Source organism: Aulonocara sp. 'chitande type north' Nkhata Bay, linkage group LG7, assembly GCF_057382095.1.
Source record: "Aulonocara sp. 'chitande type north' Nkhata Bay isolate Kocher_YH1m ecotype deep benthic linkage group LG7, A_spYH_male_GT1.1, whole genome shotgun sequence".
Lineage (NCBI taxonomy): Eukaryota > Metazoa > Chordata > Actinopteri > Cichliformes > Cichlidae > Aulonocara > Aulonocara sp. 'chitande type north' Nkhata Bay.
Genome location: NC_141350.1, coordinates 62790520 through 62815356, shown reverse-complemented (window position 1 = coordinate 62815356; position 24837 = coordinate 62790520). Strand labels below are relative to the sequence as shown.

The window sequence follows — 24837 nt, the reverse complement described above, 5'->3', positions numbered from 1 at the left end:
GAAGGTTCAGTTGGCCCCTTCTATAAACTCTGAGCTGTAGAGAGCACAAAAGGGGCCAACTCAGCAACAGAAGTGGTTGGTTTTGCATAGTGCTTTTAGCAGTTCTAGTACTTTTAATTCCTTTCTCTGAAACCAATTGAGACTTTCTTTGGCTGTGTGTTTTGAGATTGTTGTTCTACCATGATCTTTGCCACTTTCAAAAAAGCTTCCTGTGCATGCAAATGTCTAAAAATATTTGTGAATTTCTCTCTCTGTCAAAGCATCCAAATCATCCAGATCCACAAATAGAGGATGCGTTAAAGCGCCAGTGTAAAGCTGGGGCATGTGGGCTTCCACTTGCGTTACCTATGCGAAAACAGAACTTTTAGTTTCAAAGGAAAAGCAGAGATTTGAAAATCTATAAACTCTCTACAATACTGAATACATGCTAACAAATGATTATGGGCATATGGCTTAAAAAAGGTACTGGGTAATGGTGTGGTAGTTTATCTGCTGGGGAAACCATAGACCAAGGGTTCCCAACTCCAGTCCTCAAGAGCTAATTTCCTGCAGCTTTTAGATGCAGCATTACTCCAACACAGCTGGATCAAATGGTTAAATTGCCTCTTCAGCATGTCATCAAGGTTGGGGTTAGAGAGATGAAGGAGCAACCTCGGGGAATTAGGTGGATGGTGAAATTCAGGTGACCTAACAGTGAAAGCAGATACCATTTAGAGATAGAAGTGAGAAAGAGAAACGTGGATTCCTTTGCAGATGCCAACATGAAGCGCTCGGGAATCCTGGCTGTGCTTTTGCTCGTCTGTACTGAACGGAGCGGTTTCGGGATGTGTCATCCCAAACCGGCCTGTCGCTACCCTCCCTCCCAGTGGTGTAGGTCCCTGGAAATAGCGATAGAATGCAGGGTGGAGAAACAGTGTATGGAGGTTAATGCTACCAGGTCAAACCAGGCTGTCCCTGGAGTATCTGTCACACTGTACTATGAGAGTCTGTGTCCAGACTGCAGAGAATTTATCACTCAGCAGCTTTTCCCCACCTGGACAATGCTGCAGGACATCATGGCTGTCACACTGGTGCCCTATGGGAATGCTAAGGAGCTTCGCTCAGCAAACTCTCCCTTCACCTGTCAGCACGGAGAGTCTGAATGCAGAGGAAACATGATCGAGGCCTGCATCCTCAATTTAACCGAACACTCTCTTGCATTTCACATCATCTACTGCATGGAGTCATCTGCAGATGTTCTGAGCGCTGCGCAGTCTTGTCTCCGGCTCTATGCTCCCTCTGTGCCCTGGTCCAGAGTTGACTCGTGTGTCAAAGGAGATCTGGGATACCAGCTGATGCGTGCCAACGCTCTTATGACCAGAGCCCTGAACCCTGCACACACACATGTGCCCTGGATAACCTTCAATGGGGAATACACAGAAGAGAATGAAGACAAAGCAATGTTGTCCCTTTTCCAACTGGTTTGTCATCTCTACAAGGGGGTGAAACCTCCAGCCTGCACTGGAGCTCCCGTCCGGCTTGACAGAAGCTTCTGCTGAACATGAAAAATAAAGTTATATGTCAGTCCTACAGGCAAACAGCCAAATGTGACACGTTAAATTAGCCATACTAATGATTAGTTTGTTTCAGTGTTGTCGTTAATACTATGAAAATGTAAGCATATAGAGTATTATAACTTTCTTGTTTAACAGAGCAGATAACTAAGTTGTCTCTTAATTCAAATATATTTTATAATAACAAATGCAGCCAAACACAGGATAAAAATTTCCATATAATTAATTGGCATTTTCCACTTAAAACACCCTGAACTCCCAAGACTCTTTTGGCTTAAAATGCGAAACAAAAATATATTTAATTTCTCTGACAAAAACATTGGAGTGGCAGGTGGATACATACTTGTGAAGTATACTTGATTTTTAGGCTCCAGAACATAAAATCAGACATCCTATGTTACAGTACTTTGTATCGACAGACACATCTGAAGAATAAATATCTCTATAGAAGTTTGCACGACACAGAGGCTGAAAGAACAAGACTGCATGGACGTGGGTGGAGGCGGTGTCAGTGCAACACGGTCTCTGTGTAGAAGCGGGAACGCTCCCGCTCACCGACACAGATGGCGCTGTATGGCACTGACGTGTTCCTGCAAAGATCCCCGGTGCTGAGTTTAACCTGCTGTAACTCCTCAGACTGTTCAGTGCTGAGCAAATTACACCTGCTGTCAGAAAACTGTTGCTGTATATCTACTTAAAGTATCACACAGGATAAAAATATGAGCTTTTAATTTGTTCATTTTTGTGTTACAATAAGAGAAAATAATGACTAACTGGAAACACATTATTTGTGTGCCAAAAAGAAGAAGAAAAAACAAAAAGAGAAAGAGAAATGACTCTATGTCCAAATAGATGCCACTGCAACAGAGATGAATGGGATGAAATATCTGTGAAATATCAAAAACTGTGGGTATCAAAAACTGAGCAATATGAGGAAAAATAAAACATTATAATGACAGATATTAGCCATAATGGTTACGTCAGCAATACACACAAATCACATTGCAAACACATGATGTTTTAGGGAAGCTCAAAGCATCTTTTTCGAAACTTCCTTCTATTAAAAGACACCATCAGCATTTGGGATGGAAGGCATGTGAGGAAACGCTTAGTTTAGTAAGTTTAGTGAGGAATGAGGCAAGAATACAATTCCTGCCTGTGAAATGTTAAATGAGGACAACAGATTTCACAGCGTAGTCAGATGAGGAGCTGTCGTGGTCTGTGGCTATCTGGCCTTTTTTCCCTTCATTATGTATGAAGACATCATGTGTCTCCTCAGGAAGAGAGAACGTCTTTATCATCCAAATTTGCCAAATCCATAAAAAAAATGGATGACCAGCATTGAATGTCACAACTAAAATGTTTCATATCCTGACATTGCAGTGCGATCTGCCTTTTTAAAGTTAGTGTGAGCTGTGTGGAACACACATGTATTTACAGTACAATTAATGTGAAAAAAAGTGAAATACATTTTTAAAACGGCACAGTTTTTCATAGTACATCTCAAGCCATTCATACTCCGTGTTGTAAATGATGGTGCAGTGGTAAAAATATTATTGTGTTTTAGATAAAATAAAGGTGAGATTCAGTTATTTTTTAGTGCGGTCAAATGTCAAATATGGGGTCAGGGAGACACACTTTAATCCTTCAGGGCCTTTTAGGCAGTCAACAGTTGTACAACTGCCTCAGAGTGTCGGCGGTCATACATATATTGTTTCCAACTAAATCTAGTTGTTTGTCTTTAAGAAAATGAAGTGAGAGTTGCGCCTGTTCATCAACAAATAACACAGCACTTTCACATCAGACAACAAATACAATGTTAAAGAGACTCAATTAAAAGAAATACATAAAGTACAGGTGCTTCATTAACTGACAATGTTTCATGAATGTAAACAAATTTATTTACACTTGAGGTGTATATTATTATTATTATTATTATTATTATTATTATTATTATTAGTAGTAGTAGTAGTAGTAGTAGTAGTAGTAGTAGTAGTAGTAGTAGTAGTATATTATAATATTGTTATAATTGTTGCAGCCACATGACATTACTGGTCTTGTTCAAAGAGCCTTGTGTTGATGCCTGCATGTAACCTGTCTTTCTGTCTGTATCAAGAAGTTGTCGAAATTATTTTGTTGAAATGAAATATATTTTGGAAAAAGAATATCTGATTCTAAAGTGAGGCAACTTTAATTATAATGGCAAGCAAAAACTAAAAGAGCTTTTTCTTATCCTTTTTATTTTAACTAGGTCTTCCAAACTGGAAATGCACTCTCAGAAGTGGCCTTGTATCTTTTAAACTGTATGTCAGAAGAAAAATAACCGGATAGTTGGTTTTGAACAATAGCTGTAATCTCAGAAACACTGCCCAATCCTGTTTCCTCCTCTTAAAGAACATTTCCACATACACGTACTGCCTATTCAGAAGTGACCTTAAAAGACACATCCTCAATAATATAAGAATTAATTGTTTAAGTGACTTCTTAATATAAAAAGCCCTTAAACAATAACAATAAGACAATAACTTCTATCCTGTTTTTCATGTGTATCTGTGACATTTCATTTCAGTATTTGAGCACCATCTTTTGTAATACCTCTTCAATGGGTTTTGCATCCTGTTCAAATGTCTTCCTCAATCTTTAATTACTTCCATTTCCCTTTCCCATACCAATTGTTTTATTTATTTATTTATTTATAAGTTCCTGATAGCCCTGTGACAGACTGACAACCTGTCCAGGGTGTATCCTGCCTATCGCCCTATGGTGGCTGGGATAGGTTCCAGCCACCCTGCGACCCTGAGTTGGATAAAGAAAATGGAACGGTGGAAGTTCCCGATGTTTTCCACAAGATATCTGGTGAAACAACCCTGAACTATCAATTTGTTAAGTGTGAGGTCTTTAGTCATTTCCTCGTCCAAATTCTTAATTTTTCCAGAAGCACACTAAGAGTTACACCTTGAAGAGTTACACCTTTGTTGTAGTTTGCTGCTATAAAATTCTTTTACTTCCAATATAAAATTATCATTCTGGCTATTTTATTGTAATAAAACTACAACACTTCCATAATAAAGTTAAACGTTAACACTTACATTTGCTAGCTGGTTGACACGTAAATTAGTGTCCCCCATCAGTCAGAAAGGAAGATAAAACAGATTATACCTAATAATGAGACTGACAAGCCTGTGATAACATAAGCAGTATCAGTTTCACAGTCTGACTGCTCTTCATGTCCATTCTCAAAGCACCAGCATGGCAAGAGCAATAAAAGTCAACTTGAGCTTGACAAATGGACTTCAGGAACCAAAAACCGATGACCATGTATCTTTTACATACAGTGCATCCGGAAAGTATTCACAGCGCTTCATTTGTTCCACATTTTGTCATATTACAGCGTTATTCCAAAATGGATTAAATTAATTGTAACCTTAAAATATTAGACACAGTACGCCATAGGGACAACGTGAAAATGTTTGCTTAAAAACTCATTTAATAAATATGTTTATTTAATAAACAAACCAAAAAAGTATTCTAAAAAGTACATAAGTATTCACAGCCTTTTCCATGATACTAAGAATTAAGCTCAGGTGCATCCTGATTCCACTAATCACCTAGCGTAAAATGTTACGCTTTGGGAGTGAGAACGTGTTGAATCATCTGTCCGATGTTTCTACAACTTGATTGGAGTCCATCTCTGGTAATTTCAGTTGACTTGACATCATTTGGAAAGGCATAAACTGGTCCATCAGATGACAGTGCATGTCAAAGGACTAACCAAGCCATGAAGCCCAAAGAATTGCCTGTAGATGTCCAGGACAGGTTTGTATCAAGGCACAGATCTGGGGAAGGGTACAGAAAAAATTCTGCAGCATTGAGGGTCCCAATGAGCACATCGTTTTACGTTATCCATCAATGGATGATGTAGCTCCTCAGTAAAAGCACTTTGAGGTGAGTGTTATTGTGATTTGGTGCTATGTAAGTAAAATTTAATTGAACTGAAATACAAGGTACACGACAGCCTGCCTGGAGTTTGCCTAAAGGAACCTGAAAGGCTCTTAGACATAAGAAACAAAATTCTCTGGTCTGATGAACCAAACATTGAACTCTTTGACCTGAATACCAAACGTCATGCCTGAAGGAAACCAAGCACAGCAGCATTATGCCTTGGGAATGTTTTTCAGCAGCAGGAACGATGAGGGGAAAGATGAATGCAGCAATGCATAGCATTATGCTTGATACAACTTGCTCCAGAGCGCTTGGACTAAGGCAAAGGGTTATATTCCAACAGGACAATGATCCCACATAGCCAAGATAACAAAGGAGTGGCTTTGGGACCACTCTGTGAATGTCCTTGAGTGGCCAAGCCAGATGCTAGACTTGAACCTGATTTAACATATCAGGAGAAATCTGAAAACCAGTGCCCTCCATCCAACTTGATGGAGCTTGCTTGACAAGTGCTACAAAAAAGAATGTGAGAAACTGCCCAAAAATAGGTGTGCCAAACTTGAAGCATCATACTCAAAAAATACTTGTTGCTGTAATTGCTGCCAAAGGTGCTAGCAATGAGCCTAGGCTTTGAATACTTATGTACATGTTAGGGGTGGCTGTAGCTGGTCAATCCCTGGTTGCTCCAGTCTAATATCCTTGGGCAACATACTAACCCCAAATTGCTCTCCTATGTGTTCATCAGCGTATGAATGTGTGTGTGAATGTTAGATAGAAAGAACTTATGTAGAAAACACACAGAAAAAAGAGTATTGTATGTGTAAGTATGTATGAGGCAAGTTGCACTTTGAGTGCTCAGATGTCATAGTAAAGTAGTATATGGGAACCAGTCCATTTAACATGTTATATATTCTTTTCTTTTTAATAAAATTGCAAGAATTACAAACTTCAACTTTTTTCATTTGTCACTAGGGTAGAGTATTTTTTGCAGAATTGTGAGGTGAAATGGATTTAAACTATTTTGGAACAAGGCTGCAACATGGAAAAATGTGGAATGTGAAGTGCTGTCAATACTTTTGGGATGCACGGTATTTTTTGCATTTTTTTCCATATATTTTTTGTAGTTCTCTTAAAGTAGTGAAGATGTGCATATACAAGGAGGGGTGGGGTCTGCGGAGAATAAACTCAAGCTGTTCACTCAACTGCTATTTCCTTTGAATACATCACTACCAGTGGCTCGGCTTTAAAACACGACACACTCATTCAGCCTGTTGGCTTGCAGACTCAGAGGCAAGAGGAGCAAAACAGTGTCTTCTTTTATTATCAGACACCACTGATCATTGCTAAGAAGCAACCATGGCCATCAATAAATCCAAAGTAGCTGTTGGATTTATAGTGGCAGGCGGTCTGACTTTGATTTTTGGGGCAATTTCTGTAATTGTGGGACCAACAGTAATAAGCAACCAAGTTGTGAAGGTAAGTATTATCGTTATGTGAATACTTCAGAGTTTTATAATCAGGGTGCTCTGTTTATTTCCTGTTCCATTTTAATTTCTTTGTCTTTTTTCTTTTGCTTAAGCGAATATAAATTCTTGTTTTTCTTTATTTTGCATAAAGGCAAAGCTTCATCACAAAAGTTAGTTAGACTCATTCAGGTTGACATTTGCAGGTATAGCAACCATCTTATTGTATATGGAGTGTTTAAATAGCTTATCTATTATCTACAAAGAGCACTTGTCTTTGACTACATATTTATTGTGTCAGGTATTTGCATATGTAGTCTGTTTACTCCTATTAACATTTTATTTAACAAAAAAATAAAATACCAATGTTTCACCAATGATGAACCAATGATTCCAAGCATGAAGGTTGCAGACATCATGGCACTGACTTCTGATCTGTTAGCTGAATGTTCACATGTCCAGACTACAGTTATCTATTTTAGATACACATATGTGCAGGTATATGTGTATGTATATGTATACATATGTATATTTAGTGTGTACATGTGTGTGTGTCTGTGTGCGTATACATGTCTATACTTATAGATACTTATAGATATCTATTACTTACATAGCAGTAGAAGAGTTAAATTTCTTGCATATTTCCAGAACCCTCTATCCATAATCACATACTGTGTATGCTACCGTTGTATATAGTGTATCATCCTCCTTATTTTGTATTTGTTTGTATTTTATTTGTATTTTTGTATTTTTCTCCTGCTATTTGTACCTGAGCTGAGGTAGCGCACAAATTTCCCCGCCGTGGGATCAATAAAGTCTTATCTTATCTTATCTTATCTTATCTTATCTTATCTTATCTTATCTTATCCTATCCTATCCTATCCTATCCTATCCTATCCTATCTTATCTTATCTTATCTTATCTTATCTTATCTTATCTTATCTTATCTTATCTTATCTTATCTTATCTTATCTTATCCTATCTTATCTTATCTTATCTTATCTTATCTTATCTTATCTTATCTTATCTTATCTTATCTTATCTTATCTTATCTTATCTTATCTAGATGCAATGATATTTCCAGTAAAACCTCTGAAAACGAAACAAAGGAGGCTCTTAAGTGTTCTTAAAAACTGCTTCAAACACGTTCTTATATCTGGACCCATGCACTGCTTTATCTAAATGAGGCAGAAATCTTTTTGGCAGGAGATTGAACCTCATGTGAGCTTTTATAGACCATCCATTCATCCATTCTCTTCCGCTTATCCAACTCAGGTCAGGGTCGGGCCTGTCCCAGCTTCCATAGGGCGAGAAGCAGGGTACACTCTGCACAGGTTTCCAGCCTAACACATAAAAACAGCATCTGGTATTCCCGTGCGGTATCCCATCCATGTGCTGTCCAGGCCCGACGCTGCTTAATATTCAGGATAAGCCATAAGCCATAGCACCCTGTTGCCTCACAGCAGGAAGGTCCTGAGTTTGGTTAATAAAAAAAATCCCCAAATGCAATACTTGATCTGAATATTAAACTTTTAAAATTAAAGTAGAATTATAGATGAAAGGTGGCAAAAATATTTTTCCTTGAAGAATATCAAATAAATCAGAATAAAAGTATGTAACCACAGACTGTCTTTGAAATTGGACTTGAATGGTACAATAATATGGTTACTTCCGGCGCCCCTCTTGTGTGGCAGCCTGTTACAGGAGCTCTGCTCATTTCTGAGCCCTTTCCTATTTTCCTCCTTTAATACTAAAGTAAATTTAAGAATACACTATGCCTACAGCATACCAAAAGCTCTTGCCACTTGGGAGATATCTTGAAAGATCGGGCAATTACTTAAGCTTTTACTTATGGCCCGATATAGAGAGCGGGAACTCCATTTCCCAGAATCCTCGGTAGGCGTGTCAAACAGCGCAAATACAGCGACAATAAAAGCAGGTCAGAACATCATCGATTAGAGAGATGAGCGACCCGCAGAGATCTCAGAGGAATGTACGTTTAATTATAAGTTTTGTTTCATGCCGAGACTCTGGTGGAGTCATTAAGCTGACTCCGTTTATCTTTACCGACAAAAAGTGCGGACACGGACAAAACAAAGCTACGAAGACTCACTGACAGCCTGTCAATATGGCAATTAAACGACCTAAAGTTGCTATTGGATTCATAGTGGCAGGTGTGCTGATGGTGCTTTTCGGCACAATTATGTGTTTTGTGGTGCCATTAGTCATCGACGACCAAATAGTAAAGGTAAGAAACGTCCTGACACGGATAGTTAGCATGTTTTACACATGTGCTTGTATGTGCTGAGTCAAGCAAGATTCACCTTTAATCGTACCCGAGGACTTAAGTACTTCAAAGAGCCTCCAGAGTTAACCAGTAAATGATAACAGGCGCGTGCAGATAAGCTAATCAGTAAATGCATGTAGTCAGATTAAGTAACAATGCTAATAGCTCCGGAAAAACTTTCTGAGGCTTTTAAAGAGTCAAGCATGTCCAATGTTAGTAAAATGATTTGATTAACTAACTAAACTGTTATTGGTAATGTCATTTATTTCCATATTAAAAATCACAACAGGCGGAGGTTTTTCAACTTTCCTTTCACTCAATATATCCCAGTAAAACGATACAAGTAATATTATTATTTAAATAATATGCAGAACAGGAAAAAATACGTGCAAAAGTATTGCCTACTTCCTTAGTTTGCTTTATTTCTGTTGTCAGTTCACAGTGCTGCTTTTTCCCGTTAGCAGCGAACTCTTTAAGTTGTAGTTGGTTCCCTTTTGAGTTGAACTTTGTAGTTAGGGCACATGCAGACACGCTGTCATCCTACCCTGTTTGAGCTAAATATGAGGCTACAAAACATAAACATGGTGAGAAATATAGCATTTCTACATACCAGGTGTTTGAACTGTACTGCACTATCAAAGACTGGATGTATTTAATAATTTTATTTTCATTTTTCACATAGAAAAATCCAGAAAGCATAGTTGCATAGTGTTTTTACTTTCTAACTAATCACTCAATGTGCTCAATTTAGTAATTGCATAAGGAGCACCACAAAGAAGTATTCTTAAAAGGAATAGATTCATATCATATTTGTAGGAACATTTGTGACTATAACAAAAACCTAAATGTAAATAATAGATTAAAATTAGAATGAAATATAATGTTGTGTAACTTTTAAGATGATGAACCACAATCTCAGGATTTGGGACCTTTTAGGTAAATAAAATAAGAAAAAAGCAATTTGAAGGTGTCCCCTTGAATTTAGTTTTTTTTTTTCTCTATTAGTTTGTGAAAATGTATAAAAACCTTAATGACGAAAATGCTCATTCTTTTGCTTTTGTTTTTTTCCTCTCTTTCACATCAGCAAACAGTAATTGATCCAAAGAATGATCTCACATACACCATGTGGAAAGACCTCCCTGTGCCGTTCTTTATGTCAGTCTACTTCTTCAATGTCCTCAATCCTGCTGAGATACTGAAAGGAGAAAAGCCGATGGTGGAACAGAGAGGACCTTATGTTTACAGGTACACAATTTAACTCCTGAGGACTTGTGCTCAACCTTAACTATCAGTTAAAAACTTTAAATTGTTGGATACTTAAACTTCAATAACGTTTGCTCCAGTAAAACTCCAAATGGACTTATTTTTTTGTAATAAAGTTAGATTCATAAAATTTATAATTTTATTAATAAATTAGAAATTTTATTAATGGTATAATACTCTGTATGTCCCAGAAAGCTCCTGTTTATAAAAAATGTAAAAGAATTAAAGATCCATTTTACTGGAAGGAACTTCATTGGTAAACTGGAGCTAAGTAAATGATCTGTATTTGTATAGCGCTTTTCTAGTCCGTAAGGACCCCAAAGCGCTTTACACATCCAGTCATCCACCCATTCACACACACATTCACACACTGGTGATGGCAAGCTACATTGTAGCCACAGCCACCCTGGGGCGCACTGACAGAGGCGAGGCTGCCGAACACTGGCACCACCGGGCCCTCTGACCACCACCAGTAGGCAATGGGTGAAGTGTCTTGCCCAAGGACACAACGACCGAGGCTGTCCAAGCCGGGGCTCGAACTGGCAACCTTCCAATTACAAGGCGAACTTCCAACTCTTGAGCCACGATCGCCCTTGACTATGATCATGATAGCATAGTGTACGGTGGCTAGATGACGCTGGGTCGAAGGTTGTTGTACAGGTTATTATGAAACTAGACTCAGTCAGTGCTCCAGCTGTTCATGTTTTGTGCATTGTTTCTGGATTTTAAATCTTTCTAGCTATTTTACTAATTCATGATATTGTTAATTTTGTGCATTAAGTAGACCTTGAGTGTTTTTAAAGACACCAGCAAAAGAAATGTATTATTAATGTCATTAATAGTGACTGCTTAACTGCTTTCTACAGACTTATTACTGTTCTAGGAGTTTACATCCTTTGCTACAATTTAAAAAAAAAAAAAAAAATTTTTTTGTTTTAGATTGCAACAGGATCTCTTTTACAACTTCATCTTAAATAATCAATTTTTGCTCCTTTTTGCCCTTTAAGAAACTGGTTGACGAATCGGTGGTTCGATATTAATTGCAACTATTGCCACCTACAGATCTCGTTGAATGCCATTTATCAGTATAACAGATAACATTAAACTTAAGCCTAACCCAATTTAACCAAAACTTAATTTTTTTTTTCTTCTAAACCTAGAACGTAGAAGTGAAAACTAATTTTAGAAGTAGAAGTGTAAACAATTTTAAACAAGTGTTATAAGCGTGAGCTACAATTTATATCCGTCCAAAAGGTGTTTAAGAATTAATTTTTTTTTAAATATATGGCTAAACTTGTTTTTTTTACATATTGTAATTGGACTGAAACATGCTCACTGTCATAAGTTTTGGTCATGTCCACAAGAGCATGTGTTCACCTTTTGGGATTTGAAAGGGGGGGGGGGGGAGAGGAAGCATTCTGGAAGGATGTGATTCTTATTTAAAGGAGAGAGGTTGCAAATGGTAGACCACTTCAGACTTTTCTATTGAAAACAACTATCAGGACATTCCAGAAATAAATTAAAATGATTTGGCTGCAACAACCTGAGACACCAGAAGAGCTTTTTATTTTTTATGGTTTGTTTTCTTTTTTGTGTCTGATGTTTTAAGGTCTGTCAATTTTTGACTTTCTCGTAAGGATAACTGAATCCATTAAACCAGGGGTCCCCAATCTCAGTCCACGAGGGCCGGTGTCCCTGCAGGTTTTAGATTTCACCCTGGGTCAACACACCTGAATCACATGATTAGTTCATTACCAGGCCTCTGGAGAACTTCAAGACATGTTGAGAAGGTAATTTATCCATTTAAATCAGCTGTGATGGATCAAGGAGACATCTAAAACCTGCAGGGACACCGGCCCTCGTGGACTGAGATTGGGGACCCCTGCATTAAACCCTTAAGATGTGTGTACAGAGGTGGACTTGAAGCACAGGTTTTGAGTGGACATATTACCTTTCTTCCAGAAAGCAGTGTCAGAAGGAAAACATTACATTCCATCCCAACGGTACAGTGTCCTACAGGGAATACAGACAGTACCACTTCGAGCCCTCCATGTCTGCTGGGAACGAGTCTGATGTTGTCACAATTCCAAACATGTTGGTGTTGGTAAGACATTGTTGCCACCTCCTCACTTCTTGATTGGTTCAATAATTTCCTCAGTTTTCTGCTTTTTCACAGCCTGTGGCTTCTGTAATTTTAGGGTGCATCAGTGATGATGGAAAACTTGCCCTATGTACTGCGCCTCATGATGAGTGCAACCTTTAAAACTTTTAAAGAAGGTCCCTTCCTGACCAAGCCTGTAGGGGAGCTTATGTGGGGTTATGACAGTGGACTAGTGGATTTTCTAAATCAATACCTGCCAGGAATGATTCCCACATCAGGAAAATTTGGCCTCTTTTCAGAAGTAAGTATTAGAAATGCTTCGTTATCCTCTCTATCTGATTACTATGAGCATAATAGGTTCAGTTTAAGGAACAGATTTGTGTCTTGCATGAAATTTCTTTGAGCAGGTAAAGAAAGGTGTCTGCCTTTTATGCTTTCTTTAGTTCAACAACTCCAACACTGGCCTGTTCACAGTCTTTACTGGAAAAGATGACATTAGAAAAGTCCACAGAGTCGATTCTTGGAATGGTCTGACTGAGGTATGATGCCAGCAGATTGTGTTTTGTTGCTGTTGTTTTTTGTTTTTGTTTTTTTTTTTCCTTCCCCTCACACCATTTTATTTTTCACACTGTAACTGGCCTCTTTCTCTTTGGTGATAGCTGCCATACTGGAGGACTGCTCAGTCTAACATGATCAATGGAACAGCTGGGCAGATGTGGCCTCCTTTCATGACGAAAGAGAGCACTTTGCCTTTCTACAGCCCTGACGCGTGCAGGTAAAATGCTTTGCAGAATTGTACTTTTTTTTTTTTTTTTTTTTTTTTCCTCAGTTCTGCCTCTCCCATTATTCCTTCATATATTTACCCATTGTTTTTCCAGGTCTATGGAGCTGGTTTATCAGCGTCCTGGAGAGATGAACGGGATCCCTCTATATCGATATGTTGCACCCAAGACCCTTTTTGCCAATGGGACGGATTATGCTCCCAATGAAGGCTTCTGCCCCTGTAGACAGTCTGGACTCCTCAATGTTAGCAGTTGCCGCCACAGTGAGTAATGATGATCAGTGTAGGCGAAATAAATATTCAGTCCATCACAGCATTCCCAGAGGTTATTAGAAAGACCTACCACTACCCATTTCTTTATATTTTGAAAAAAATAAATAAAATGTGTACAATAGTTTTTGAAGTCTGGGGTGTTGAAATCCCAAATTTAGATTCATCATTCCATGAAACCTGTTGCCACTGATTTTCAGACAGCTCATGGTCCAGATGTATTTCTTAGGTCCCATGTAAGGTCTTTGCTGGATTTTCCTCCCCTATTTCATGGGGGCATGACTTTCAGATAATGATTGTCTGCTGTCGAGGTTTTTTTTTTTTTTTTTTTTTTTTTTTTTTGTTTTTTTGTTTTTTTGTTTTTTAAAAACCCTGATATTTTTTTTTTCTTATTTTGTCCTCTGCCTGTCCAGTTTCCTTTATAGGAACTCACTACACTCAAGTTAGTATGCCAAGGCTTATTAACTTTTCAGTTAATACCACTTTGTGAATCACCTTGATGGCACAAAACTATGCACTGATAAAAATGCTAGACCTTTTGGAGTTTTTCATAGATTCATCTAAAGAAATTTCTGGAACAATTTATGTTATTTTTTTATTTTTTTTCACAGGCTCTTGGTAATAAAATTCTTAAAGATAGAATTTTAAAAAGAACGCAAAAATTTATTTATTTTTGTCCACGAAAATAAAAACTGCCAGTTTTGAAACCCAAGGCAACAAGGGAAATGGCTACCAAAAACAACGCTGTGGTCCCGGAATCTGATCTAGCAGCAGGTGTATATAGTTGCCTTCACATCCACCTTCGTTGTAGCCTTTATGTCACATACTCATTATATCGCAGGACACTCAGCTGCGTTGCTATTATGATGGCCACGCACATTCGGTGGTACTCGATTGTAGTTGAAAATAGTCGATAAGAACAGGTACTAATGGAAAAGGGGGTAAAGCTAATCGTTCTGCTGTGCTTCAAAACAGTGTTACAACCATGTGAGCCGGCTTTTTCCGGTGGTTCTCAACAATTGGAGCAATTTCAAGCATTTTCATGCAAGGTTAGGCATTGCATGAAAATGCCTAACCTTTCCACAGGTGTGAAAACATCCTTAACTAAACCAATGCGATCTTAGAGACATGGCAGGGATTGCCAACAAGCCATGAGTTGTGAGTGTACTTGATAGATTTTTTTTTTTTTTTTTTTTTTCTCTCAATGGGCCAGTTTATTAATGTTGCCATTCTTTGAACATTTTAGACTCTCCAGTCTTCATCTCTCATCCTCACTTCTTTAATGCTGATCCTGTGCTGCTGGACTACGTGCAGGGTCTTAATCCCAGTGAGGAGAAGCACGGCCTCTTCATAGACATTCACCCAGTGAGTATACAGCACACACACCACAGTGTGTACAGTTGGTCATCATAATTTTGATTCAAAGCTCATAGGTTAGCAATGTTTTCTATTGATGCAGTAGTTATTTGTGGGCTTTTTTTTGTTTCTCTTTGTTCTGTTTTTTAAACGCATCTCTTCCCATTGCTTATTAGAAATGGTATATACTTAATTTATGCTTTCATGTTACTGTGAAGACTCCAACTTAAGCTGCAACTCTTTTTAAATTTGATTTTATTTTGGAACAGACCCACTTGCAAGACTCGCAAGTGAAAGTGCATTTGTGATCAATGAAAAGTGTGTAACATTTTGTAACTGGCTTATATTTAAAATGAATGTCATTAGTCTGCAATATTGTTGTAAGGATATTAGAAGTCAGCCCCATTGTCCTTGAAACCTGCTGTGATCATGAGTGTAGCTGGACTCTTGCATATCATAGACCTTCTGTTATTTGTCAAGTTTTATGGCACAGAGAGAAGCATGTAGGGTGCATTTTGACCTATAAGAGGCCATCCTGATGGCAAATTTGTGGAAGAATTTAGTTAAAGGTTGTATCGTACCATTATCACTTACATCCAACTGTTTTTGTTCTTTTCTACAATACAAGACCAAGTCTGTCACCTTCTCAGTCTTCCTCAAACACTTAAAGTTAGATTCCTTATCACATTGCAATCATTCAGTCATCACTAATGCAAAATAGCAGTGATAAAGCGGTAAGCTAAGGGGATGAGGTTTAAAGTTAATGTTTATTTTTCTGGATGGTAAAGCAATAGGAAAATTGATATGTAGTTTTATTACTGTACAGTCACGCAGTAACCTGTGTGCTACAGTACAGAAAAAGCCAATGACTGATAAGACTAAAAAGATATTCCCATGTGTCATTCCTTATGCAACTCTGCCTGTGTAAAAATCACATGCAGCGTTTTTAGTGATAGCTGTGGTTGTGATAAGGTAATTGGAAATTTGATTATTTCTCCATGTTATCTATTGCTTCAATAAAATAAAAAAATCTCAGTTGATACAGAAATGATTTTTGCTTCATAGATTAAACCTTACAACATTGTTCAGTCAATTCCATCAAGCCCACGTTGATATCGAGTTAATGATAAAGGGACATCAGTCGGCATGGGGTTCCATTAAGTATAGTGTTTAGTTTTTTTTTTGTTGTGACTAAGAGTGTAAGTTTTGAAAACAAGAAACGGTACTTTCTTCATCTAAAGATGAATTTATATAAGAACAAAGACATTTATAGGCCATCTTCTGGGCTAAGACTGCGGTTTACTGGTAAAGTAGATCGGGAAAGGCAATACTGCACCTGTGAAGAGTCACTCTTTACTTAAGGCCCCATGTTATTTAAGAGCAAAGAGAGTGATTTGATAAACATACAAAAAGTTATTTATTAAAATATCTTAATGAAAAAACAATTAACAGTATATTGACAGGCAAAGAAGTCTGCAAGAGCTTGAAGTCTGCATTTTCACTGCTGAGTGATTCTCATGATTTGCGAGGTTTGATGGATTCATTAGATAATTTGCATTTGTCACCATTTGCTGATGCTGATTACATTTTAATCAAAGACATAATTGAACTCTTCCTTATTAGAAAATATTGTTTTTATAATTTTGTAAGAAAATGACTTAATAGTTTACAATAAAAAAAAAAGAGCATTTAATAAAACTAACTCTAAAGCATGTTTTCACTTTAAAAAAGTATGTTTTTCTTTTTTATTACTGATGAGAGATTTTTGCAAATCAGATTTGTATTTCATTCATTATGAAAAGATGTACACATTTTTACATTTGAAGTCATTTCCGCATTAAGTTATTATAATCAACTTTTAAAAATTGCATTGCCTTTAACCTTTATTGCTAATGTTAAATGTTGAGTTTGCTAAAACACCACCACTGGTACAGTTTGTTCTTGAATTCCTAATACAGTCTTTTTTCTATAACGGTCATTAAATGGTAAATGGTAAATGGCCTGTATTTATATAGCGCCTTATTAAGATAAGGTAATTGGAAATTGGGCTATTCCTGTATAACTGCTGTTGTTTGTCAGTTAAAGGGTTATTAAAAACGTTCTATGATGCCAATAAAAAGTCAGTATTGATAGTGAAAGAGTTTTTACTGTCCGGATAAAAGCTCACAAGATGTTCAGTGGATTTCAGCAGGGCAACATTCACACTTAAGTTAATAATTAAGAAACATCAGATGGCTTGGGATTTTTATGGCTCTATCATACGATAGAGCCAAGTATCCTGACTCTTGAACATGGCACTGAGGACACTGGTTTTATCTCTTAGTTTTCTTCTTTCTCTCAGTGCCAGAAATTTGAATCTTTTTGGTACATTTAGTTTGTGCTGACATGAAATATCAAGGAAATGATAGGGAACTCGTGTGTGTGTGTGTGTGTGTGTGTGTGTGTGGTATTTTTACCAAAGTAATGTTACATGAGACACATGACTTGACTTGACACTATAACTTGAGCATTATAATAAAATGTATGGCACTCATTTCTGTCATACATGTATATTATGCACATTTTTCTTTTAGATCTTCTGTTCTGTTTTGGCTCTGCCAACAGCTGCATTCCTATTGTCTATCCTCAGCTGTCGTCTTTCTCCTGCCTTCAGCCCATATTAACTTTTTATCAGAGCCACATGTCTGGAAGTGAACTTTGTAGTTTGTTTTATGGACACATTGAGCTAAAATCTCTTGGAAAAAAATGTCAATAAAAGATGAGAGAATTGTGTACAGCAGTAGATTAAAATATTTTAAAAGTTTAGCTAACTCACAAAATGTAATAGAAAAGCTGGACCTTATTTATTTATTTTGCTTTTCAAAGCTGATTCGCTACAAATCACTGCAATCTGTCAGCTGTGCTGTTGAGCTAATTGTATTACACTTCTTTTAGTGAGGAGACTTTTTTTCAGTGTGTATAGAACTATGGATTTTTTTAAAGTGTAGCAGACATGTTTTCTCCTTTCAAGCACGTCTTTTCATGTAGAGTAAAGCAAGTCTGTGCCCAGGCTACATGTAATTTCCTGTGGGTTCAAAAAGTAAATGGTTGCTTTCAGCTTCAGGTTACTATGCAAAATGTCCTGTACTGGAAATGGCTTGTAGGCTCACCCACATTGAGTTCGGCAAAGCTTTTAAAGTTAAAATCACTTGAGGCCATTTTGTAGAGATAAAAAATAAATAATATGAAGCTAAAAGTGAACAGCAGTTATGTGCATCCTCCCTCAGATGAACCAGTCAAACAGAACATTTCCTCCTTGAGTTTATTGTTAAAATTATGTGACCATATCTTTAATTGCTACCTGGAGATTTGCATGTTCCAGCACATTTATGGTGTTTGAGGTATAATTCCCTCCTTTTTTATTCCCAGTGTGAGATCTGTATATTTTTGTTGTCTTTTTGCAGCAAACGGGTGTCCCTCTGAATGTGTCCATCCGCCTGCAGCTCAACCTCTACATGAAAAAAGTCTCAGGAATTACGTAAAGAACTATTCCCTTAACTACTATCACGCCAGAGACATTGTCATGTATTGTTTTATATGTTGTGATCATTAAATATGAAAGGGTCTTGGATATTTCCTGCCTTTCTTACCATTTGCTATGTAACCTTGGAGTGTAAAGTTGAATGTCCTTGTCCTTCTAGTGAAACTGGAAAGATTTCTGATGTGGTGATGCCTATGATCTGGTTTGAGGAGGTGAGTTATTAATGATATAGATGATGTAGTGTCTTTACATCTATTCTTCTGCAATTTTTTTTTTGCACAAACAGATTAAAATTCTACAGAATGGTTCTGTGTGGATTAAAATGTTGTAAGTGTTTTATTTATCCTCTTCAGAACGGATATATTGATGGCCCAATCGTCAATACGTTCCGTACAAACTTGGTTGTTCTACCTACTGTTTTGGAATACCTACAGTACATCCTCATAGGGCTTGGTCTGGCAACCATCATCATCGCTGCTGTAGTGTATCGCAAAGTGAAGGTAAAGCTGCCACACAGGATTCAGGCCAGCATGTTATCTTGTTTAACTGCACGTTGCATTTTGGGTTTTTTTTTTCTTCCCTACACCAATGAAAGAAAAGGAGTAGGGAAGCATGCCCTGAAGCTGCTCTCATTGAGTTTCAGGATTAAAATTTGTAAATTAGTCAATAAGTAAATAAACAGAGAAAAAGGTAAATTGGTAGTAATTAATAAAGTATCTCGATCAGTTGCACTCACTTCTGCTCCTTTCCTTGCATTCATGTGACAGAATCATTAACTTGGTATCTAACCCCCCCCCTCCCCCGCGCGCCCCAACTGACTCGACATCGGGTCATGTTACTGTGGTAACCTCCATCACATTATTAGTATTACGGTCTGTTGATCTTCAAACTAATGCCATGCAAAATATCCGCTATGGCTTAATTAGGTGTGGCACAGTAAACGGTAGTGCTTGTCAGTAAGTAAGTAAATTTTTTTTATATATAGCACATTTCTAGATAAAAGATCACAAAGTGCTTCACAAGGTATAAAGCAAACAGTCAAAAGTTTAAAAAAAATGCAATTTTAAAAAGATGTGTTTTTAGCTGTTTTTTAAAAGTAATCACTGAGTCTGCAGATCTTAAGTTCTGAGGAAGAGAATTCCACAGTCTGGCGGCCACAGTAGCAAAAGCTCTATCACCCTTGGTTTTCAGTCTTGTATACTGCATAACAAGTAGGCCCTGATCACAAGACCTCAGGGACCTACTAGGGGCCATAGGGCTGTAAAAGTTCAATGATGTACGCTGGTGCTTGTTCTTGAAGAGCCTTAAATGTCAGAACCAGAATCTTAAAATGGACTCTGAATTCAACGGGGAGCCAGTGCAGCTGTATAAGCAATGGTGTTACATGAGAGTATTTCGATGTTTTTGTCAGAAGCCTTGCTGCAGCATTTTGGACAATCTGCAGACGCTCCAGGGAGTTTTTGTTTAGACATGTAAACAGTGAATTACAGTAGTCCAATCGTGATGAAAGCATAAGGAAAAAAGTCTTGTTGAGTCATCATGTTATATTGTCTTGTTTTTTTTTTAATAACAAAAGCCAAAAACAAGTAGTTTTTGGATTTGATCGCACATGAAAAGGTAGGTATTGTATTGCCAGATATAAAGCTGCAGCCATTTATACTAAGCTAATATTTATTTTTTGCTTGCCAATTAAATGTAGACATGGCAGTGTTATCTTACTATTCAACTGTCAGTATAAATTATCATTAATGGCAAGCCCCCCCCCCAATTTCTTCATATATTGTATGTAAGTATTTATTTCTTATTTTACATTTAACAGTTTAGATAATTGTTTTCCCATTTTGTTAAGGTATGAAAATTGTCACTAGGCTTATGAGAGTCAAGAAGGTAGTAGCAACACTGGCCCCAAAACTTTTGTTTGAGCCAAAGTGTACTTACTGAGAAGTTATTAAGTGAGTAGTGGCAGCTGTTAATATCAAACTTAATTTTTTATGTTGTTGTTGTTGTTAATTAATTTTTATTTATTTTGCAGCGGTCTAACTTAAATGTTTCACTGAGCTCCACATTTATCAAGAATGTTGGGGTGTGTAAAACCTTTCACTCATTCAAACCTAAATTGTTTTGCCAGATCAAATGATTATTTGATTTAAACTGTAGTAACTGAATTCATTTTTTGGAGTTTTTAAAGACTGATTAGAGTGGAGGGGAAAATATGTGTGGTTTATATCCTGAAATTGGAGAGATTTCCTGCTTTCAGGTTTTTGTTATTAGCATGAAAGTACACACTGAATATAATGGTGTTAACAATCCAAATTTCTTGAAACATTATTGGTTTGAGGTTCTCTGATACAAATACTATGGTTTTGATTTTACAACCTACTTTTTTTTTTTACTTGGATCTTGAAAAAAATCTTTGCATTTGATAGTTTTTATTAAATTATTATTATTTATAATTCAATGCTGCATAAAATTAGAATGATAATCTTCCATGTAAACAAGCTGACAGTGTCCATTTTCATAAGTATCATTTTAAAAAGACTAACGTAACCAACTGCATGTCCCTTTGATTAATTGCATGGAAATCAAATTATCACCTCAAATGACTCCCTGCATGAATCCTTACACTATCTCTCTACACAATCTCTAGCAGTCTAATATGAAAAACCCAAATGACTATCAAAATCCCGTTAGCAACCTTCTCTGTTTAAATTTTCGGATTGGCTGATTTTTTTTTAAGGCAATTTGGTCATCTTTTAGGCAGCCGAGAAAGAGCCAGTAAAAGGCTCACATGGCCTTGAAACAAAGAAGAAAAGTATCAGTACTTCAGGTGGGTGCACACATGCAGGTGAACACATGTACCCTATAAGAGTATTGTTCATTTATGTTCAGAGTTTTTTAAAACCTAGAACACCTTGGCAATAAAAGCACATTTTCTACCTAGACTGAAAAGTTAACTCAAACTATTGTTTTCGACTGATAGAGTATTTAGCCATCCAGTTCAACCATGACAATATGGATGAACAACCACCTTTTTGGGCTTTTACTGCATTCTGATCAGTAAAATACTTCCTGGGTCTAGTTTAAGGAATGATTGTTTGTTTTTAAACCAGGTTTGCTATCAGTGTAACCATTTTGTCTCTTACTAACTACAGATGTAAAGAAACCTGTGTGTGTCTTTGTACTTGTTTTAAGCATGTTCATGCGGACCAAAATTTGGCATGTCATTAAACTCTTTAAAGCTCTTTTTTTGGAAGAGGGAACACACATCCTCCTCACAGAGCTTTAGTAAGTAACGGGTCAGAGGAGAGAGGTGTGAGGGCTGCAGGTAGTCTTTTTGTGCAGGTATGAGCAGATGGGAGGTGTGAATGGTTGTCTTTGAAATTTGCAGTAGAAGGTGTTAAGGTCATCAGGAAGCTGGGGATGGTAAATGGACATATTCTTAGGCTACGTCCACACTAGCCCGGATAGATTTGAAAACGGCGTTTTCGTCTGAAAATGCTCCTCGTCCACACTAGCGTTTCAGTCGTTTTCACAGAGTTGTGCGTCCACATTGAAACGGCCGAAAACGCTTACATCCCAGTCCTGCGCAAAAGTGAGTGAGATTTAAAGGATTGGAAAAAAAAAAAAAGCTATCTGGAGCATGTACAAACTGATATTAATCTTTTTTAGGGCTGTCAAAAGTGAGAGCAATCAAAACAACTGCTGTATAATGCCCTCCGCTATGTTTAATTGGTCACATGACTAAAATGCGTCATCCTTTTAGAAAGTCTGCATTTTCGAGCGTCCACACTGTGACGGGATAGCTCCATTTTGAAATGTATGCGTTTTCAAGAGTTTCTAAAACGCTGCGTTTTTCCTTGAGGAAAACGCCGTCTCAGTGTGGACGGAAGCCAAAACTGAGAGAAAACTATGCGTTTTCAAACGAAAATGCATTAGTGTGGACGTAGCCTTATGTAGCACTTTTCTACTCTCCAGGAGTATTCAAAGTGCTCTATACACACCCATTCACACAAGCACTGTTATCTATACTTTCAGTGCTTTCTAACTGTCATTCATGGATGCATTGGAGAGCAAGTCGGGGTTAGTATCTTGCCCAAAGATATTTGGCATGCAAACTGGGGGAGCCAGGGGTCGAACCAACCTTCCAACCAGCAGCTGACCTGCTCTACCTCCTACAGACAGCTGCAGCCACAGGGGTGGCTGTAGCGGTCTGTCCCAAACTGGGGGCACAGATTTTTCTTAAGCAGAAAACTTATTGGAAGCAACTTGTGGTAAACAGAGATCGTAGAAAGTGAATGATGTTCAATGACTTAAAGCGACTACAGGTGAAATTTATGCTGGAGAAACTACCAATAAGAGCAAAGGATACTACTGATTGACATATGACCTGCTTGTAAATTCATTAAAGGGTCAGATAGGCAGCTTGACCCTGGAAACTCTGCAAGCTACCAGGTGGCAGATTCAAAGTAATCTGTAATTAGTGAATCTAGTGTGTGCAGGGATATGGAGTTCCTACCAGTGTTTGTTCAGGTACATGGCACAATGTTATGGAGCATAAAGGTATTTATTGGCATTTTTGATGTGTTTTATGTCTTCTGTGTTTTGTTATAGTGTTACAGTGACTTTAATGAAAGTGAAAGGAATAAAAATCAAGTATTTATATTATGTTTTTCCCAACATTACTTATTTGAATCTTTTCCTGGAATTTTTGATTAGGAAAATGCAAAATGTGACCACACTTAGTTTCATTAACACTGTTTTATTTCCCAGTACTAGTACTATTATATTGATGTTTGACCTTATCCAATTTGCAAAATAATAATCCACATCACTGTAGCTGCGGCTACAGTGATGTGGATTATTATTTTGCATTATATTATAGAATATATTTCTTGTGTTTCCTCAGAATATCTCAGTGTGCTTGTCCCAAGCTAGAGGAGGTGGCAAGGGAGAGGAGAGCTGGATAGATGGCAGTGTGTTTGTCAGACGGGGTTTTAACCCTTTGCAGTTGCAGTGGTTACTCTTTTCATATTACTGCTGCCTTGGACTATCCAGAAGAGTCTAAGCAGTCATTTATTGCCCAGTTATTGGGGCTGAATGTATACAGTGTCTGCTCAAATGCCACTGGATATTATAAAGTCTTTTATATGGAGTTTTTTTTTTTTTTTTTTTTTTTCCTTCATCCAACCAATTGACGAAATTGTTGATAAATCAAACTTCTAACCTTTTCAGGTTGGCCATGACTAGACCACAGGGTGATTTTATTATTCAACTAATAACCTTTTTTTTTTTTTTTTTTATTTTGTTCCTAACACAGAGTAATCAACCTGACCACAGCAACCTATCGGATGGAATCAAATGTAGTTCAGCTGAAGAGAGGGACTCTCTGCTACAAGATGACATGAACTGAATGATGCGCAAATAAGCCCATCCAGCTGTTGTTGTGGACTTACCAGCAACCTCCAAGTATAATTTAACTGAAACACTGTCACAAGTGGTTTTGCAATTGTGTGTATTTATATACATATTAAGAAGTAAAGCAATAATGTAATCTTTTCATATAGAATAAGATTTATGGAACTCTATAACTCAGTATGTGTTTATGTTCTGGCTGCATGAGTTGAAACTGTTTTGTCTCTCAAGACAGAACAAGAGAAGATTTGGAAACCACCTTTTTTTTTTTTTTTTCCCCTTCAAATCTTCCAAACAACAACAAATAGGCTATTCTTTCCAGTTGCCAGTCTAAACCCATTGAGCCTGTTATGATCATCATCACATTTGAAATGGAACAATTTATAATTTCATAATTTTATGCTTCAGCAGTAATTACTGTGGTGATTATTTATATGGTAACTTGAAAGAAATGTTTTGGTGAGTTAAAAAAAACAAAACAAAATAGAACCATCCAACATAACGGTCTTACCTTTGCCATGAAAGCATTTATCTGCATTAAGTTTTACATGCACTGAGGATTATAGAGAGATGTTGGAACTACTTGTCGAGGCTCAAGCTGTCAAACGTCTGACCACCTGTGAGTCAAGCAGAGCTGATGCACTCCTGTTTCTGTATCACTGTATTCTGTAAAGCTGTATTTCTTGAAATGTATGAGGATAATGCAGTTTGGTGCAAAGCACCTTCTTAAAAAAAGTTAATAAATTAAAAGAAACATGGCGGTTAAGTATAAATGTGTCCCTGTTGTCATTATGTGGTGTGTTTTTGTTTTTCATATTTGAATTCCAGCTCTTTTTTTTTTTTTTTTTTTTTTAATTTATTTTTTGGATAGGTTATCTACAGTGGGGCA

The 24837-nt window shown here is 37.2% G+C and overlaps 1 protein-coding gene and 1 pseudogene across 6 annotated transcripts; both read left to right on the top strand.

The window, feature by feature from the left end:
* The first annotated feature begins 718 nt into the window (after positions 1 to 718).
* On the top strand, positions 719 to 1675 carry LOC147326564 (gamma-interferon-inducible lysosomal thiol reductase pseudogene; annotated as a pseudogene).
* Positions 1676 to 6710: 5035 nt separating this feature from the next.
* scarb1 (scavenger receptor class B, member 1) lies at positions 6711 to 24721 on the top strand. Of its 6 annotated transcripts, none has more exons than XM_086301858.1 (14): positions 6711 to 6971; positions 10330 to 10490; positions 12471 to 12612; positions 12707 to 12910; positions 13053 to 13148; positions 13269 to 13384; positions 13488 to 13654; positions 14907 to 15025; positions 18460 to 18533; positions 18697 to 18748; positions 18890 to 19036; positions 20569 to 20619; positions 21294 to 21363; positions 23854 to 24721. In XM_086301858.1, the coding sequence occupies exons 1-14, from the start codon at positions 6852 to 6854 to the stop codon at positions 23856 to 23858; spliced, it is 1524 nt and encodes a 507-aa protein (XP_086157984.1). In that variant the 5' UTR covers positions 6711 to 6851; the 3' UTR covers positions 23859 to 24721. The 6 variants fall into 6 exon arrangements, with proteins under 6 accessions (XP_086157984.1, XP_086157988.1, XP_086157986.1 ...); XM_086301857.1 differs by lacking the exon at positions 6711 to 6971 and adding an exon at positions 8876 to 9206; XM_086301862.1 differs by lacking the exon at positions 20569 to 20619.
* Positions 24722 to 24837: the final 116 nt, after the last annotated feature.